Genomic DNA, 20,045 nt, shown 5'->3' on the forward strand with positions numbered 1-20,045 from the left:
CCTACTCATGTGTCTGTCGAAATGCCTCTAAAATATTTCTATTGTAATGACCAAGTACTGGGCAAATGCTATTGAGGAGTACAACTACATAGTTCCCTGCAACTGACAACAAAGGTAGACAGGGTGGTGAAGAAGGAATTCGGCATGCTTGCCTTCATTGGACAAGCCATTGAGTGCAAGAGTTGAGACTGGGATATTGTAGCTACACGAGACATTGATGAGACTGAGCTTGGGTTATTGATTACAGTTCTGTTCGCCATACCATAGGATGTGATTATGCTAAAGAGGATGCAATCAGATCCTTTGTATAGAGAGGCATACAGAACTGTGTACAATACTCCTGGCTGAACCAATGTTTTTACAAAGCTGGAACTTGGTCCCAGGTCATATTCTGTGCTGCAACCAATGAAGGCTGTTATCCCATTTGCTGCCTCAACTGCCTTATTGACTTTTGTTACCATGTTTAAGGATCTGTGGACTTGCACCCCTTGGTCCCTCCATTCATCAATACTTCCTGGAGGATCCTTCCCATTTACTGTGTATGCCATACCCATGTTTGCTTCCCCAAAATGATGTTATTGGTTAGGATTAAGTTCCACTGTCCATTGCTATGTCAATCTTTTCATCTGATCTTTATCCTCCTGTAGTATTAAACAATCTTTCTTGGTGTCTAAAATATCATCAATTTTCATATCATCAAATATACTTAACATATTTTATACACATCCAAGTCATTAAAGTGTGTCACATTCCAAAGCCAGAATTATTCATGTGGTACAACCACACTCCACTTATCAATATGCTTAGTTAAGTCCTCAAATTTAATTACATTTATAAAATATCATTTTCCCAAGACCAATCCATGCTGACTCACCCTAATCAATCCCTGACTTTTTCAAATGAAGATAAATCCAGTCCCTTGGAATTTTTTTCAGTAGTTTCCCTATCACTAATGTAAGTCAGGCATAATGGCCAATTTGAATGAAGATCAATTCTATTGCGTATCGACACAATCGCTCCATAGCAGACGCAATATCACTGTGGCTCTCCACTCAGCTTTGGATCACTTTGAAAACAGCAACTCGTGCATACAGCTGCTCTTCATTGACTACAGTTCAGCCTTTAACACCATTATTCCCTCAGTGCTGTTGAATGGGTTCCAAACCTTGGACTTCTGCACCCCCGCCCCCCGAAACTGGATCCTTGACTTCTTCATCAGAAGACCACAGCCAATATGAATTGGAAACAACATTTCTTCACTGACTATCAAAACGTCCGCATCTCAAAGATGCATACTTAGCCAACTCCTCTACACCCATGACTCTGTGGCCAGGCACAATTATGGTTGTTGGCAGAATCACAAACTGTACAGGAGGGAGATACATCAGCTGGTTGAGTGGTGTCTCACCAACAACCTTGCACTCAACGTTAGCAAAACCAAGGAGATGATTGTGAACTTCAGGAGGAAGTCAGGAGAACACAAACTAGTCCTCATCAAGGGCTCAGCAGTGAAGAGGGTCAAGAACTTCAAGTTCTGGGGTGTCAACATCTCCGAGGATCTGTCCTGGAGCCTCGGTGTCGATGTGATCATGAAGAAGGCTTTGCCAGCAGCTATACTTTGTGAAGAGTTTGAGAAGATTCGGTAAATTACTGAAGGCGCTCAAAAACTACAGCTGTGGAGAGCATTCTGGCTGGTACAGGAATGCCAATGCTCAGGACAAGAAAAACTCCAGAGGGTTGTTAACTCAGGGTGTGACATCATGGGCACCAGACTTCACTCCATCAAGGACCTCTGTCAGAGGTGGTGTCTTAAGAAAGCAGCCTCTACCTTCAAGCACCACCATCACCCAGGCCATGCCCTCTTCATTCCATTACCATTGGGAAGTAGGACAGGAGCAGCACAAGGATAGTTTCTTCCTCCCTGCCACCAGATTCCTGAATGATCAATGAACGAAAGATGTGGCCTTAATTTGACTTCTGTGTGCACTATTTTTATTTATTTTTGTATGGTGGTTGACATGAATGCTTTCACTGTGTTGCTGCTGTTGAGAGCGAATTTTGTGTCTTATTCATGATAATAAATTCTGATTCTGACTTGCTTCCAGTTATCTGGTGCTTCACTTGTGGCTACTGAAGATGCAAATATGTCCATACGGGCTTTGGCAATCTTCCCTCTTGCCTCCCATTATAGCCTGGGATACACTTCAACAAGGGCTTTTATTCACCTTTCCCCATCTTAAGATATCTAGCACGTTATCCTTAGTGCCAACGTTCTCGAGAACATCACTCCTTAGTCTTGAACTTTAAATCTGCTATGATATTGTGAATATACTTGATGAGTTCACTCAGGACATTGTCTGCATCCCCAAGCTGTAGGTACAGAATATTTCTGTGGCCTCAAAGGAGGTATACAGTTTTCCTGGATATTCTTATTTTGCTTAATATACATATAGTGACTCAGCATTCACCTTTATCTTCATCGACTGCGTTGATGAAGGCTTCCAACATTAAATATCAATAATTTTTCTCCCACTGATGCTGCTCAACCTGCTGAGTTCCTCCAGCAGATCTGCTTTTGGCCCAAATTCCAGCATCTGCAATCTCTCAAGCCTCTTATTCCATGGTCATCCCAACTTCCTTTTTAGGTAGACTTCCACACTTTTCATTCCTCATGGAATTTACAGTTACCATAAAAGCTAATGTCAGGTTATTTCAGCAATAACCATGAAAATTCACTGTTAATTCAAGCCTATGAGTGCACATCGCCAATGACCAACTCCATGTCATTAGTTGTAATCTTAAATTTCAGAGCAGAGATAAATTGTTAAAGGGAGCTCTTTGAAGTTTAATAAATCAGAGAAGATGTATTGAGTTGTAATTTGATTTGTATATTGAGTGAAAATTTTGGAGAAGTAATTTACTTGATCAAGCATCTGTGTATGTTAAATTCTCATGCTTTTTTAATGTATTGACAAAATGTTGCTTATGTACTTCAGTGCTGTGAAAGGGAAAGCTCCTCAAGTAGGGGATCGGGTACTGGTGGAAGCTGCTTATAATCCAAACATGCCTTTCAAGTGGAATGCACAGCGGATACAGACGCTGCCCAATCAGGTGCGTTTTCCTTCGAGAAGTAAGCTCTAAGGCAGGGATGAGCAACCTTTTACCAGGTGTGGGCTGGACGGTGTGTCACTGGTTGAAGAATGAGCCATAGTGATGCCACCATAAATGCAATAAATACTTAAACACAGACGTTATGTAATTTAAGCTTTCGATTGTCTCTGCTTGAAATATGTAATATACAGTGAATGATCATAACTGATGATAATTTATCAAAATCAATCCACAGAAAAAGTTCAAGCTTCGAGATCAATTGTATTCCTTGCAAAACAACTAACTATGATGCATTTCAGGTCACGGAAGGGATCTTCATATCTGGAAATGCACCAAAAATCATGTTAGTCATTAAAATGACAATTTTTTTAAAAAAATGTCAGAAAGGAGAAAAATGAGTCACAACGAAAACAAAATAATTAACCCCAAAACAGACAGCAGCTCAATCAGTGGGAAAGTTGATTTTGTTTGTTGCTTGAAAGTTACTCGAAAATCATAGCAATTGGCACCTGTGAAAAGACTTGGCTCCTTTAACAAGAATCAGGTCTGTCTCAATATGAATTAATGGGAGAAGGAGTGTTTCAGCTGCAAATGTTACCTTTCTGCACAAGAAATACCTCTATAGATACCTAATGATTCAGGAGAACACCTGCAGTCAAGTTAACCTCCGCATATCAGAATTATTTCCTGTGGCCCACTGACCCAGGGAGGCCCTGACTGCAGCCGCCAGTAAACATTGGCCTGTTGGATCCAGATGCCAGCTTCACTCGTTCACCTCATGGCCCTGCAGGCCCAGTCTCGCCCTGCCTGCCTGATGACATCAGTGCTGGTTACCTGTGAGTCCAACCTGCATGTTCCAAATTCAGCGGTTGCCCATTTGAAAAGGGCAGCACGGTTGGCCTAGCGGTTAGCGTAACGCCTTTGCAGTGCCAGCAATTGGGTCTAGACCTGGGTTCATGTCCTGTGCTGTTTGTATGTTCTCCCCATGTCTGCGTGGATTTTCTTCGGGGGCTCCAGTTTCCTCCCACTGTTCAAAATGTACTGGGGGTGTAGGTTATTAGGGTGTAAATTTGGTAGCATGGACTAGTGGGCTGAAATGGCCTGTTACTGTGCTGTATGTCTAAATTTAAATCTGATCCCACTGCCCGCTTCGCATGGCAGCGCTCGATTGTCCCTCAATGTACTACATTATGATAGCCAAACCAACCGTTTTCACACAAGCTGTAAAGTTTGGTGGGGTTTTAAAAAGAAAATGTAACAAGTTTATATCAGTTTTCTATTAGTTTGAGGGGAGTAAAGAAGATTTTTATAAATCTAAACAAAAGTGGGAAATGGACTTGAGTATAGATATAAATGATAGAAATTGTACACAAATGTGTTGTGATAGTATGAAAAATACAATAAATGTTCGATTATAGAATAGTACAATACAATTTCATACATCAGTTATATATTACACAAAAACTTATTAGATTGAAGTTAGATATTTTGGATAAGTGTTTTCAAAGTAAACAGGACATAGGCACCTTTTTACACTCTCCATGGACATGCCCCAAATTGAATTTTTTTTTGGACTAATTTAATAGATTTTATTCAACAGGTATAAGTGTTAAACTCCTGAGAAACCCTATGTTGTTTCTTTTGAGGGATATATCAAGAATTGATCCAGATTTAAAATTAAATTGGTTTCAGAAATAATTTTTAAAGATCGCCCTGGTGGTTGCCAGGAAATGTATAGACGGTTCATGGGAATTGGATACAGATTTGGTATTAGATTGATGGCATGGCGAAATGAGAAGTTGTGTACCTTTTGAAAAGATTACGTATAGTTTAAAGAACAAATATAATTTTTTGAAAATTTGGTTTCCATATATGCAAAAGATGGGTGTATAATTTTAAGTAATTATAATATGTCAATTGGTAGAATTTGTTACGAACTTTGTCACTCCCTTGCCTCACCTTAATGTATCTAATTTTATTTTACTTTATTAGATATTGTTTGTGTTTTTTAAAAAATATATATGTATACTTAGATTTTGATTGTGTTATGTATTGCATATTTAAAAGATATAATGGTATTTGTAAGTGTTAGAAAAATTAGGTCACAATTTATTAATAAGGTAATATCCAGTGTTGTTTAAACATCAGTCTATTCTTTTTCTTTCTTTGTTCTTTTTTCCTTTTTCTTTGCTTTCTTCTTGGGGGTTTTTCCATGTGGGAGGGAATGGATGGGGGGGAGAAAATGATGAAAAAAGCATGTATTGATTTTGATATATAGAATTTTTTTTAGTTCAGTATGCAATTTTGTTACGTGTACTAATAAAATTTGAAAAAAAAGTGTAGCTAATTGCTGAGCGTTTGGTTGCAGACTGGATAAATTTGGATCTGGCCCATGGTCTGTAGGTTTCCCACCCCTGTTCTAGAGTTTGCTGTGCAGATTAGGATTGGAGTTTTGAAGATTTTTGTCTCTGCACCTTTAAAATCCAGTTGCAAAATTATTCTACACTTGGGTTAGAAGATGCAAGCTTCTTTTACACTGAAGAGCTATGGTATTGCCATATACATGGCCCATCTTTGGAAGCTGGCTTGCTTGTTCACACAGAACAGAAAAAAACCATGCTCCATGAGTCCTTTTACACAGAAAGCTGGCTTCCTGAAGCAAAAGACGTGGGTCATGTCGCACAGCAGAGTCAGTGCCTAGTGTGGACATGAGTTTGCAATCACATGTAGCTTTTATTAACACACAAAAATTATTGGAGTGTGTGAAAATGTTAACTGGAATAAAACGCCCACAATTTATAAAGGAGCGTGGAAAATTGTTACAGGAATAAAACGCACACAATTTATAAAGGAACGTGGGAAACTGTTATAATGCTCTTTATAGTTTATAAATGGTTGACTATTTCTGTAGATTTTAGCAATTTTCACAGATAGCCATTCAAACATAAAATTACAATTGTTATGGCTGCCAAGATTGAGGTTACAGAATGGTTTTGCATTATAGCAACTGTAGCTATCTGCCAACAAATGCATGCCACCATATTAAGTGTTTATAAATATTGCATTGCTGATATTTTAGGTAATCAAATTGTAATCTGAACTGATGCATGAGATGTGCTTTTGCTGCCAACTTCATTTGGCAGTTACAAGGGCAGGCTCTGGCCAATTGTATTAAACACCCCTTTAGCACAGTTTTTATGAGACATAGAAGCAGTAATGGTGTATTGTTTAATATTTTCCCATGCTCTTCTACAAATTGTGTGTTAATAAAACCTATGTGTGACAGTAACCTTTGTGTCCAGACCTACCAAATCTGATTAACACAGGTGGTGCCTTTTTTCGTACGTAATGCGCATAGTAGCATCTACTGCTCTACTTGAACCTTTTCTGGACCCAACATCGCGATATCATCCTCTCATGCCGTTTCGATCCGCCAACACAGGTTGACCGTTTTAGATAGGTCCTGCATCAATGCGCTCCACCGCTGAGAGTACCTACCTTGGCAGATCAAAGACTGATAAGTCTAGGACTCCCTCCCCCCCCCCCCCCCCACACCGATCTGCCTTTTTTTTTTAAGTATACACAGCTTGAAAGGTGGATAAAACCCAGCTTTCCTGTATAAAAGATGCTACAGCGAATCAAATTAAGGGGTAAAGGCTTTACTATTGCTTACTGTATTAAAGGTTGTTTCTTTTTGATTTTTGTAGAGCCAGACCCAGCCATTGATCAAGACCCCTCCAACTGTCATGCAGTCTCTCTCGCAGCAGCCATATGGAGTCCCACCGCAAGCACAGGCCCAGTCTCTCCTACAGGCATCCATGGCAACAGCTCCCCTCACCCCTTTGCTGGGGGCACAGCCCCAACCTTTACTCCAACAACCACCACAGAAGCGTAAGTCATCCACAAGCTCCATTACTGACCATTATAGATGAAACATTTTTCATAAATCACCCCGTATCCTAAAACACCAATATTTGGATTTGCTATGAAAAGGTGAGCATTTGAAGGTCTCTTCCAAATACAGGTCCTTGGTGTGGGAAGATATTTTCTGTAGTTTGAGAATTTTTAATAGGATGATGTAAAATAAGCTTTTCTCAAATTAGTGCTACATCTTAGGATCTGTCTTGAGCTGTATAACAAAACAAATAAATGTGTACAAGTTTCTGAATTCTCTTAGGTGGCAATCTCTCTGGATTGAGCTGACTTGTTTCTAAAGAGCAACGCAGCACGAACAAAGTCCTTCAACCATCCATAGGAGCAGAATTAGGCCATTTAGCCATCAAGTCTGCTCCACCAGAATCATGGCTGATGAATTTTTCCCTGGTAATTCCATTCTCCTTTGATACCCTATACTATTCAACCTCCACTTTAAGTATACCCAATGACTTGGCCTCCATAGTCATTTGTGGAAAATACCACAGATACCCTCTGACTAAAGAAATTTCTCATCTCTGTTCTAAATCACAATGGTAACTCTGACCAAGTTAGAATTGTGGACTAGTCCTATTTGGTCCATATCCTTTTATCCAGAGACTTGAAGTTTCAGTTCAGTTCTCAGTGCTGTCCCACCATGTGGAATAGACTTGTGATTCAGTGTTGGTTTGTCAACAAGGAGAGATTAAGTAGGCATACCTGAGTTCTCTCAAATTTAGAAGAAAGAGAGGAGCTGGTGCCAAAACGTACAAGATTCGTGCAGGGCTTGACAGAATGGATGCGGGGAGAATGTTTCCCATCTCCGAAGAGTAACATCAGGTCACAGTATTAGAATCAAATGTAAACATTTAGGACAGAGAGAGAGAGAGAAGAAATGTCTTCGCTGATGAACATTTGCATTGCTGTGGGTCCCAGACATATGTTTGGATAATAAGAAATCAAGGGATACAAGGGTAGCGCAGGAAAATGGTGTGATAGGTTGGCCAGATGGTGTTCTCTTGCTCCCATTTCTTTCATAAGCCTGTTGTATTGTTTCTAGAAACCTTTCTCAATGCAGTTTGTCTTTCCCAGCAGTGTCTTGTTGTGTCAGCTTGGCATAGTGGCATAGTGACGGTTTTTGGAGATTACTGCCAGACACTCAGATGTGGCCCACTCATCAGCTGACTGAGTGTAAATTGAGCCTCTATGCTGGAATGTTGGTATTGGAGAGCTGATATTGGTTCACTTGTTCAGCCAGTGGTTTTGATATAGTTATGTTGGAATTATAGTTACACAGCACAGAAACAGTCCATGCAGTCATTCTTCCCTATAAATTGACAATGTGGACATTCTTATGCTTTTAATCTGGTAACTATGTTGATTGTGTTTCTACCCTGAGGAAAGTGTCTTTTCTAGTGTATCTCTTGGTCGTTAGTTGGCTTGATCTTGCTATTTGCATTTTAATACAATCACAGTGTCTGCAGACTTTTATGTTTCATTCTATTAACAGGATGACCAAGATGCCTTGCTATGCTAATCCTGCTTGCCAGCATTTGATCCATATCCCTCTTTCCTATTCGTGAACCAGTCGGAATATCTTCCAAAATGTTGTAATCTTTACCAATTCAGTCCATATAACCACCACTTTATTCATGAAGAAAACCTGCCCCTCTCATCCCCTTTAAATATTTCCCCTCTTATCTTAAACCTATGCCCTCTAACTTTAGGATCCCTCACATTTGTAACAAAGCAGTCACCTTATTCATGTTCCCTATTTAATAGAGGTGGACAGCCAGCACCTGTTTCCCAGGGCAGGAACAGCAAACACCATAGGACATGAGTACAAAGTGAAGGGAGGAAAGTTTGGTGGAGACATCATAGTTAAGTTTTTTATGCAGAGAGTTATGGGTGCCTTGGAATGCTTTGCCAGGGATGGAGATGGAGGCTGAAACATTAGGGACATTTAATAGACTCCTAGACAGGCTCTAAAGGTTGACATAGCTAAAGGGTGGTGGTGGTGTGGACGAGCTCCCACTGTCATACAAAAGCTCTTCATGGCATGCATCTCAAACAGCTACTGACAACCAAGTCCCTCTCCTGGCCTTCATGTGTGGCATAGTTCTTATGCCAGGCAGAGCTGTTCTCATTGACAGAAGGGACAAAGGCAGACCACTGGTGCCTTGAAACCAGTTGCTCTGGGCAGATGGGGCTCGTTAACCACGGATGGTAACTCATCTAGGAGAGGGAAAACTCAGATTTCAAACCTCCGCTGACTTTTAGCTATACTCATTCATGGGAAAGGCTTTGGGAGTAAACCCCAAGGAAAAATCACAAGTCAAAGTCCTGAAGGTGGCTGACTGCTCTACCCAGCAACTCTTGCAAAGCTGCTGGCACCAAACTGTATTGATTTTCATTGTTCCTTTGGACTTGTCATTATCATAGAGGGGGGGGGGGTGGTCCTACTGCATGGGCAACAGACGGATCTCGATATTAACTCTGCCCTGGCTTGCACCCTGGAGAGGCAACTCCACAGTGACGACCAGAGGCGTAGTAGCCATGGCCGACCATGACCAACAGATGATACAAAAAAAGACAGGCACATGGATGGAAGAAAAATAGAGGGTTTAGTACATTTTTAAGGAATATATGGGTCAGCACATCATCGAGGGCCTAAGGGCCACTGTGCTGGAGTGTTCTCTGTTCCTCGTGATTTTAGAAACATATATAATGTTATCCTCAGCCTCTTTCACTCCAGGGAAAATAATCCTAGCCTCTAAAGACACTCCTTATCACTCAAATCCTCCAGCCTTGCCACTATCCTTATAAATTTTCTCTGCACCCTTACTGGTTTCATGAGATCCTTCCTCTATATAACAAGATCATATTTGCAGTGTTTGAATATGTGCCTTTTGTGAATTATGTATTGGGGCAACCAGATCCCTCTTCATCTCTGAACTCTGCATTTTTCACCATTTAGATTACGTGCTTATTAAAATAAAATCCAGCCAAAATGAATGAGTTCACATTTTCCCACATTATTTCCCAATTGACATATTTTGGCTTTTCACTTTGTCTATATCCTTTTTGAAGATTCCTTGTGTCCTCTTCACAACATAGCCTCCAGCTCACTTTTAACAACCATGCCTTTGATCCCTTTTTTTTTTTTCAGTCATTCACATAACGAGATGACCAGTATTCCAACTACAGCCTCACCAATATCATGTCAGTTACAGCTGCAACTTGAAATCCGAGCCGATAAAGCCAAGAATGCCAATTGCTGCCTTCATCACATTGTGTCGACGCTTTCAGGGAAGTATGTACTGTGCCTCTAGGTACAGTATATGCTTGTACTCTGTCCTGCTACACTCCCCAGGGCCCTGTTTTTTACTTTGTATGTCCTGCCCTGGTTTAACTTCTCAAAATCCACATGTTTTAACTTAACAGAGTTAAATTCCAAATGCTGTTTCTTTATCCACCCAGTTGAACTAGATCCTGTTGTAACCTTGGGCAACTTTCTTCACTACCCCACATCATTTGGGTGTCTTCCACAAACTTACTGATCATGCTACCTACATTTTCTTCCAAATTGTTGATATGTGAAACCAATAATAGCCAACCCAGCATTGATCCCTGTGGTGCTCCACAGGTGACAGGCCTCCAATCTGGCAAATGCCAGAGCTTTGAGATGTCTACTGCAAACTGTTCATATCTCTGAAGAATACATGACTGAAGGGATCTTACTGCTTGTTAAACCATGAGTTTTTATGCAGATTTTTGAACACTCCTTTTACAATTCGAGACATGAGAACTAATAATGAATTTTATCAATGATGCCATCAAGAGATGATTTCCAAAACATGGAGGTTGTTATTGAAGACCTTAATTGTTGGAGAATTCATTCTTCAGCAAGGTCTTTATTACAGATGTTGAAGTTTTAAATTTAGACATATTGCGCGGTAGCTATTCCAGCCCACGAGCCCCTGCTGCCCAATTTACACCCAATTAACCTACACCCCCAGTACGCTTCGAATGGTGGGAGGAAACTGGAGCCCCCAGGGAAAATTCACGCAGACATGGGGAGAACATACAAACAAACTCCTTTCAGACAGCGTGGATTTCGAACCGTGGTCCCGATCACTGACGCTTTAAAGACATTGCACTAACCACTACACCAACCGTGCTGACCATAACATACAGGCAATTCTGTACAAGCATGCAAATTATGAGTATTTTGCTTGTTTTTTTGCATTGAAGTCCTCGAGTCTGCTCCACCATCTGATTGTAACCACGCTCCACATTTCCATATATCTGTGGTAAACTCTCCTCAAGTTATCAAAAATCTGTCCATGTACTGCCTTGGAAATATACAAATATTTCACTTGCATTATTCTTTGAGGAATAGATTTCCAAAAACAACTTTTTGGTGAAGAGTATAAAAATATTGGCTCAGTTCTTAAATGGGCAGTGCCTTATTTTCAAGGAAACATTCCCTCCATGTGACCTATGAAAACCTCTCAAGATTTTATGTTTCACCTAAATCCCTTCTTGTTCTTCTACTCATCAGTAAATACAGGCATTTCCATTCTGGATATTAATACAAACTAACAGTTGAGGCACAGCACCAGTATCTACTCAATGTGTAGTGAGAAAACTAGTCCTGTTAACTGACTTTTTCTATCTCGACTAATATGTTTCAGTGCGTAAAATGATAATGACTTGGAGCTCAGTATTAATTCAGGCATGTGGAAGTGTCATCTTTGCATTGCAGTTTGATAACTGAAGCTGGACTGATCTTTGTTCTCAAGTGGAGGAAACTGAGTTTTTTTTTAAATTTTTTATTTTTCACACCATAAATCACATTAGCCATGGTATACACTTTTTCTTTTTCACACATTTACAGTGATTTTTTCTTTCCCCCCCCCCTCCCTCCTCCCAAGCCACCCCCCCACCCCCCCCCCCCTCTCATCCATTTTAGGTATACAATCTAGGTTGCATTAATTCAGTCAGACAATGTTGTCATTCAACAAAAATACACCAGAAATTCTACAGAGTCCATTCTTTTCTTTCCTTCTCCTTCCATCAACTTAGGTAATGTTTGTCCCCGGTAGGTTTTCGCTATTGTATTTAATGTAAGGCTCCCATACTTGTTCGAATATTTCAATATTATTTCTTAAACTATAAACTGAGTTGAAGAGTTTTTTCAATTTGTCCTGTAAATTAGTTTCACTCCAACAAGAAATTTGTTGGAGCCACTGATCATCCAGGAGAGCCACATGGAAAAGAGTTCATGATAAGATAAATGCAGTTCCAATTGTGATCAAACTGAATAATGTCAGGAAGAAATATTTATTTAGTTAGCTAATTATTTATTACTCAAATTTAAATATTCAGTGCCTCCAAACTATGATTGTAATCTGTCTCAGAAATAAGATGCACTATAAGTTGTTTGTGCACACAGTCCCACTATGTTTCCAGTAGTACATGGGCAGCAAGCAACTTGGGGCATAATTTCTCTCCAATGTGTGACTGTTATCGCATGGAAAACTACCACTGTACTTGTCACAGTGTTAAATACTTGAGAGTACTGTCAGAATTCTATTAGTGCATGCATTGCCGAGGTTCAAGGAGTCATCACTGTCAAAGACATTTTGGAATTGAAAGAAAGCCTTATTAACAGCACCCATATCTTGAGAATAAATTATGAAAACATCTTTACCTTGTTGCATTGTATCAGCATTGATAAGTGCTTCAGATTGCAACGATTCACCATCCAGAAGTAACATCCCATCATAGGAGAAAAACTTATTTCTCCCACCCCACCCAAAAAATCAGTTTGTCAAAATAATGACTGCAAAATAAATGTAATTCCAGAAGCAGCAGTTATTTTGGAAGACAATCAACCTAGCAATTTTCTGATTATATTGTTTCCTGTGTATTTATTGCAGCTGGTTTGCTGCAACCTCCTGTCCGAGTCATTCCACAGCCACAACCCATGAGGAGGATTGAACCACCATCCAGATTCATAGCCAGGCATGAGAGATTGGAAATAACGTTAACCAGGAAAGATGAAAGAAGGTACAGAGGCAGGTTGCACTGCACTGTAAAACTTAATTAATCTGGCACCTACAAATGTCAGATTAATGCCAGACTCCAACACTTTTAATGTAACAGAATAGTTGTAACTTTTTCGTGAACCATGAAAAGAACAAGGGAAACTGGGATGTAGTACCTTTTGGGTCAGGCAAGTTTTGATGAAGCATGTTTAATAAGTCCCTTGTGAGTGGGATCATGGAAACATGAACCCACCTAAGTAGAAGAGAGCATAGAAACCAGGACCCCAGAGAGTGGAAGAAGGTATAGAGTCTCTAGAAATTGCAAGGGAGTGTGTGAGCTTGGGGCTCACAGTAGAAAGGAGTGTGGAAGCTGGGGCTCCTGAGAATGGAAGACATCATGGGAATCAAGTCCATAGAGAGTGGAAAGTAGAGAAACTGGGTACCCAGGAAGTGGAAGGTCGTGCAGGTGCCAGGTCTCCATAATGAAAGTGAGAGTGAAGCATGGCTCCCAGAGAGCGGGGGAATGGGAGGCTCCTGGAGAGCGGGGGAGGTGGAGGCTCCCAGAGAGCGAAGGAGGGGGAGCCGGATTCATGGAGAGCGGGGGGAGGGGGAGCCAGGCTCATGGAGAGCGGGAGGAGGGGGAGCCAGGCTCACGGAGAGTGGGGGGAGGGGGAGCCGGGCTCACGGAGAGCGGAAGGAGCCGGGCTCACGGAGAGTGGGGGGAGGGGGAGCCGGGCTCACGGAGAGCGGGGGCAGGGGGAGCCGGGCTCACGGAGAGCAGGGGGGAGGGGGAGCCGGGCTCACGGAGAGCGGGGGGAGGCGGAGCCAGGCTCCCGGAGAGCCGGGCTCCTGGAGAGCGGGAGATTTGAATGAAATTATTTTGTATTAAATGAGTTTTTGTCTTTTTCTCTCTCAGAGATCGGGACAGAAGGCGCTCACGTGACCGATCACCACAGCGCAAACGATCCCGAGATCGATCACCACGTCGAGAGAGGGACAGATCTCCAAGAAGGCAGAGACGCACCGCCTCTCGCTACACTGTTCAATTCTCCAAATTTTCCTTGGATTGGTATGTGTATTCTGGTTAGATCTGAATAGTGATTGACTTTTTCATACTGTTCTAAACCTATCTATCATCCTGTATTGCCTTATTTCATCCCTCTTTTTCCTTCCAAAGTCCTTCAATACTTCTCAACCTTGTAATGCCCCAACCTTTATTTCTGGTTTGACTTCCTCTTGGATATTCCAATTGCTTTTTGACTTTGGTATTCTCTCATTACTCTTGAAGCATTTGTTCTGCTCAACTGCAAGCAGTGATTCCTATTTCCATATATTCTCTCCTGCAACTGCTTACTCGGTCCATCTATGGGGCTCTTTTACCAGTTTATTTCCCATTCAATTTAATCTTTCCAGTTCTGACCAAGTGGTCTTAGTTAGTGAGTCAGTTGTCAACCCCCCCTATTTCTTTCTGAATCCCTCTTCAAAATATTTGTTTATTTGTGAAAAGACCCCTTCTTTGTATGAGCTCTTATTCAAAGAATTATCCATACCAGTTTCTTCAATTCCTCATCTGTATGCTATCTGTAATCAAAATGTATCCTATTTCATGTTAATGTTTCTAACACTGCCATCCCCTTTCAAAGTTCCAATGGATTGATGTCTGGCAGAGGCTGAGCAGAAATATTCTCCAATTAATTAGAGAGAATTCTGAAGCCATTGGGGCTCCTTCACAAACTTTTCCCTGACTAACTCTCTTTCTGACAACTGTCTGAAACTGATTATTTTCAGTCTTGTTATTTTAAACCCTAAATTGAGCTTTGGTCATTCTTTCCATAACATCACCAAGTTTGCCTCGTTCTACTCTAATGTCATTTAGCCCTAATCCTGAGTCAAATTGCTGAACTGATCACCTGCTTGATATTCTAATTTGTCTTTGTGATTCCTCTCATTCTGCTATAAATTAGAAGTATTCAAAAGCTCATCCTGTCCTTTCTTGCTCTGTTCAACATATTTACTGAAACAATATACAAATTTTAAGACTCTCCTTTGCTTTTTCTAGTGTCTTTCCCCTTCACATATGATCCATCTGTTCTGACCCTCCAATCGTCAAAGATATTTTCATTCTTCTAGTCTCATGTGCAGCTCTGAGTATTATGAGTCTGCCATTGGTACTTCTGCCTCTCTCATCAGGTTCTTTCTTAAACCTTAGAGCTTTGGGTAAACTTCTAGTTATCTCCTAATGCAACTCTCTATTATGGATGTGTTCAGTAATGCTCCTGTGAAGCAGCTCAGGATGTTCTTATGAATTGTGGTGGATGGGGCCTTATTTCATGTTTGTGAATAAAGTTCACCTTCCTTTACTTGGGTAAAGGAAACTGATGTTCATGGACTTTATCTTGAGGTAGCTGACAAATGATTGTCTTCACACATTAGTGTGGCAGATTTTGAGAACCTCAGTCTAAGCATCTAATCTTTTCATTTTACTGTTTTTAGCAAAAAGGCAAAGACACACTCTATGGTAGATCAATTTAGAAATTTTTCACTAGCATGTTTGCATGTCATTTTTTAAACAAAGAAAAAATTGGTACCTTTTATCAATTTCAACATTTATCTGATGGCCTGTCCTGAAATGGAACTATGAGGATTGAAACTCTCAAGGTCAGAGATGCTAGCATGGAATAGTTATTTGATGTTCCATTTTATTGGTTCAGTTGGCTTTGTGCTCCAACTTTGACCTGGATGTGAACAGAAAACAAAATCAGGAATAATGTTTAATTCTGTAAAAGAAAGTACAGAATCGTGGTGTCCATATGGTGTATATGCAGCTCTGGTTGCAATCAAATGTTGTTACTGTTTGTTATTGTTTTAGTTTATGGACTGTTACATGCTGAAAACAGAGGTCACAATCTTTTTCGCTCAAAATATATTTATTTTGCTTCAAAAACAACTTTGCACACAATACAGATGTACATTGTACTCCTGTTTTCTGTTTTTTAACAGAAAAACCAACACATATACACACATGTTCACATACACCCTCAGATGCACACATGGACAGCCCCCCCCCCCACTCCCCCACCACTCCCTGACCACCGTGGCACATTTGCTGATAGTGTCATCAATATTTTACTGATTGTACTGGTGTAATTGTCCCACAGTTAGTCTTTTATTCCAAAAGAACTCTTAATTCAGAGAAATAGCACATTAACGGCTGCCATTTATAGCATAGAGTGGGCCCTCTTAATGTGAATTTGATTTTAATAAAGATATTTAATGAAGAAACTGATATCCATAATCCATTGTGTCGGAGAGGGACCCCTGTCAGACTTGCAATGTAACACAATTAGACGCTTGGCATATAGGGATGTAAATGTTATCACATAGAAATATAGAAGATAGGAGCAGGAATAGGTCATTCGACCCTTCGAGCCTGCTCCGCCATTCAATGAGATCATGGCTGATCTTAAAAGTTCAGTACCCCGTCCCCGCCTTCTCTCCGTAACCTTTAATACCCTTATACTGAAGAAGTGTATCTAATTCCCTCTTAAATATATTTAATGAACCTGCCTCTACTGCCCTCTGTGGCAATGAATTCCACAGATTCACCACCCTCTGGGTAAAGAAATTCCTCCTCATCTCGGTCCTAAATGGTTTGCCTATTATCCTCAAACCATGGTCCTGGGTTCTGGATTTTCCCATCATTGGAAACATCCCATCTGCATCCATTCTGTCCAGTCCTGTCAGAATTTTGTATGTCTCTATGAGATCCCCTCTCAATCTTCTAAACTCCAGCGAGTACAATCCCAATTTGCACAATCTTTCCTCATAAGTCATTCCTGCCATTCCAGGTATCAGCCTGGTTAATCGCCTCTGCACTCCCTCCATTGCAAGAACATCTTTCCTTAGATAAGGTGACCAAAACTGCACACAATACTCCAGGTGGGGTCTCACCAAGGCCCTGTATAGCTGCAGTAAGGTATCCTTGTTCCTGCTGTACCTGCATGCTCGCCTTCAGAGACTGGTGTACAAGAACCCCTAGGTCTCTCTGCACTTCTCCATCTCTTAATCTATTGCCATTCAAATAGTAATCTGCCCTCTGGTTTGTATTACCAAAGTGGATAACCTCACATTTATCCACATTGTAGTGCATTTGCCCAGTCCCTCAATTTATCTAAATCACACTGGAGTTTCCTGACCCCCTCTTCCATGCACACAACCCCTCTTAGCTTAGTGTCATCTGCAAATTTGGAGATATTACATCCAATCCCCTCATCCAGATCATTAATGTAAATTGTGAACAGCTGGGGTCCCAGTACAGATCCCTGTGGCACCCCACTGGTCACTGCCTGCCACTCAGAAAACGAGCCATTTATCCCAACTCTCTGTCTTCTACCTGCCAGCCAGTTCTCAATCCACATCAATACTTTGCCCCCAATCCCATGAGCCTTGATTTTGGAAGCCAGTCATTTATGTGGGACCTTATCGAAGGCCTTTTGGAAATCCAGGTACACCACATCCACTGGCTCTCCCCCATCTATTTTACCTGTCACCATCTCAAAGAATTCCAATATATTTGTCAAGCACGATTTACCTTTTGTAAATCCATGTTGACTCTGTCCGATCCCTTCTCTGTTAGTCATATGCTCCACTATTACATCCTTAATAATGGATTCCATCATTTTGCCAACTACTGATGTAAGGCTCACCGGCCTATAATTCCTCGCTTTTTCTCTACCCCCCTTTTTAGCTACCCTCCAATCCATGGGTACTGATCCTGAGTCTATTGAGTTCTGGAAAATAATTCTTAAAGCTTCTATCTGAATGGCCACTTCCTTAAGTACCCTAGGATGTAGATTATCAGGCCCTTGGGATTTATCTGCCTTCAATCCCATCAATTTCCCCAAGACCATGTCCTTAGAGATACTGATTTCTTTCAGTTCCTCCCTTGCATTAGTCTCTGTTTCCCAACAACCTTGGGAGGTTATTTGTATCCTCTCTTGTAAAAACAGAACTAAAGTAAGAATTTAATTGGTCTGCCATTTCCTTATTCCCCATTATATATTTCCCTGATTCCGACTACAAAGGACCTACTCTGGATTTCACCAATCTTTTCCTCTTGACATATTTATAAAAGCTTTTGCAGTCGGTCTTTATATTTGCCGCAAGCTTACTTTTGTAATTTATTTTTGCTCTCTTGATTAATCCCTTTGTCCTCCTTTGGTGCATCTTGAACTGCTCCCAGTCTTCGGTAGTGGTACTTTTTTTGGCCAATTGATATGCTCTCTCTTTGGACCTAATGCTGTCTCTAATTTCCCTTGTTATCCACGGTTGAGTCACCTTTTTTGGTTTATTTTTATGCCAAACTGGTATAAACGATTTTTGCAATTTCTCCATTAGATCTGTGAATGCTTTCCATTGTCAATCCACAGTCAACTCCCCCATAAACACCACCCAATCAATCTTACTCAACTCCCGTCTCATACCATCATAATTCCCTTTATTTGAATTCAGGACCTTAGTCTCGGTTTTAATTTCATCACTCTCCATGTCGAGTGAGAATTCGATCATATTGTGATCGCTGTTAGGTCTGCTTTGTTCATGAATGAGTGAGTCAAACACCAGACTGAGTCGAAATCAAGGTTCTTTGTTCTTTATTGCCGGATTGTAACACTTGCAACTAACAGTGTTAGTTGGAGAAGGCGCATTCTGCCGTTATCAGCAAGTGGTGTTTTTTTTATACCTCAGGATACGTACTTAGTAAATTATCATACCATGACATTGTCCAATGAATAAACTGTTGCTACCCTTCTCTGTTAGTCTGCTGCACATCATTCTTGTTAGTGCAAAGCTTATCTTGAGTGTACAAGGTCACATCTGCATTCTGTTACTCCTTAGTTCTGGGTGACTCCTTCTCCGGTCCCATCTCATGATGTTTTTACCTTACAATCCCTCCTTTGTCCTCTTTAGAGGACAATCTTGCCCTGACTACGCTACCACCACGTTACATTAGTTCACCTACTATTGCCAAGCTCTATACGGGTTCTGTTCACTGGGTTTTTTTGGCTGGTGGGCGAGGGCTCCCCCCAACCCTCCTTTGCGTATACCCACCATCCGTTTCCCCGATCCCATTGCCCGTTTACAAATTTCATTCCCATTTGCCCCCAAGCAAATAACTAGCTAACCCCCCCAAATATTAGTAAGTACCCAAGTTAACATATGGTCTACAATCTATTTTATAATGTTTGTGTTACAATCAATGTTATAATATTTGTGTTACAATCTATTTCATAAACCCTCCTCCTCGTCACATTCTCCATCAGACTCCAGATCGATCTCTGCAACTTTTGATGCTTCCTGTGATGTGAGATAGTCCCGCTCCGTAGCTTGTAGAGCTTGATATTTCGGAGGCAGATCATCGCGGTTGGCAAAGGCTCTCTCAATGGTCCTCATGACCAGCATTCGAATGCATGGAATACAACAACAGCCACAAGTGATAAAAATGGATACAGAAATGAACAATCCTAGGAAAAGTTGTCCCAACATTGTGCCCCATTTCCCAAACACTCCATGTAACCAGGACAAAACAGGGTTAAAGACTCCAGATTGGGCTTTTAATTCCTTCGCCAGTGCCTTAAGTTTTGTCAGCCCCTTAGTGAGTGACCCATCTTCCCTGTGTTATTAGAGATAGAAGTGCAGCATAGATCGAACTGGAAGGTGCTATCCTTGTCTTTATCTATCTTCAGAATAACTTTGGCCCCGCATGGATCCGAACTACTCTGTTGGCTTGTTTGGCAACCCACCAACAGGAATGCCCAGAGGGCCCTCGGCATTGTCCACATTTGTGGACTCAGATCAGAAAGATATTTGTCTGAGTCCCCATGATCAATATTTTCTCCTTTTATGGGTCGGTCTCTTTCTACTTTCTCATTCACTACCCGGTCCCATGCTTCAATATTCAGTCTGATAAAT

At 41.0% G+C, this 20,045-nt stretch overlaps 1 protein-coding gene across 2 annotated transcripts in view; it reads left to right on the top strand.

Moving 5' to 3' along the window:
* ccar1 (cell division cycle and apoptosis regulator 1) overlaps positions 1-20,045 on the top strand; it is a 100,134-nt gene that overhangs the window by 19,371 nt on the left and 60,718 nt on the right. For both annotated transcript variants that reach the window (XM_069900841.1, XM_069900842.1), the window contains exons 7-10: positions 2,997-3,111; positions 6,819-7,002; positions 12,969-13,098; positions 13,993-14,145. In XM_069900841.1, coding sequence (XP_069756942.1) covers positions 2,997-3,111; positions 6,819-7,002; positions 12,969-13,098; positions 13,993-14,145 — 582 coding nt within the window. The remainder of the gene's footprint in view (positions 1-2,996; positions 3,112-6,818; positions 7,003-12,968; positions 13,099-13,992; positions 14,146-20,045) is intronic.

This window comes from Narcine bancroftii, chromosome 10 (assembly GCF_036971445.1).
Source record: "Narcine bancroftii isolate sNarBan1 chromosome 10, sNarBan1.hap1, whole genome shotgun sequence".
Classification (NCBI taxonomy): Eukaryota; Metazoa; Chordata; class Chondrichthyes; order Torpediniformes; family Narcinidae; genus Narcine; species Narcine bancroftii.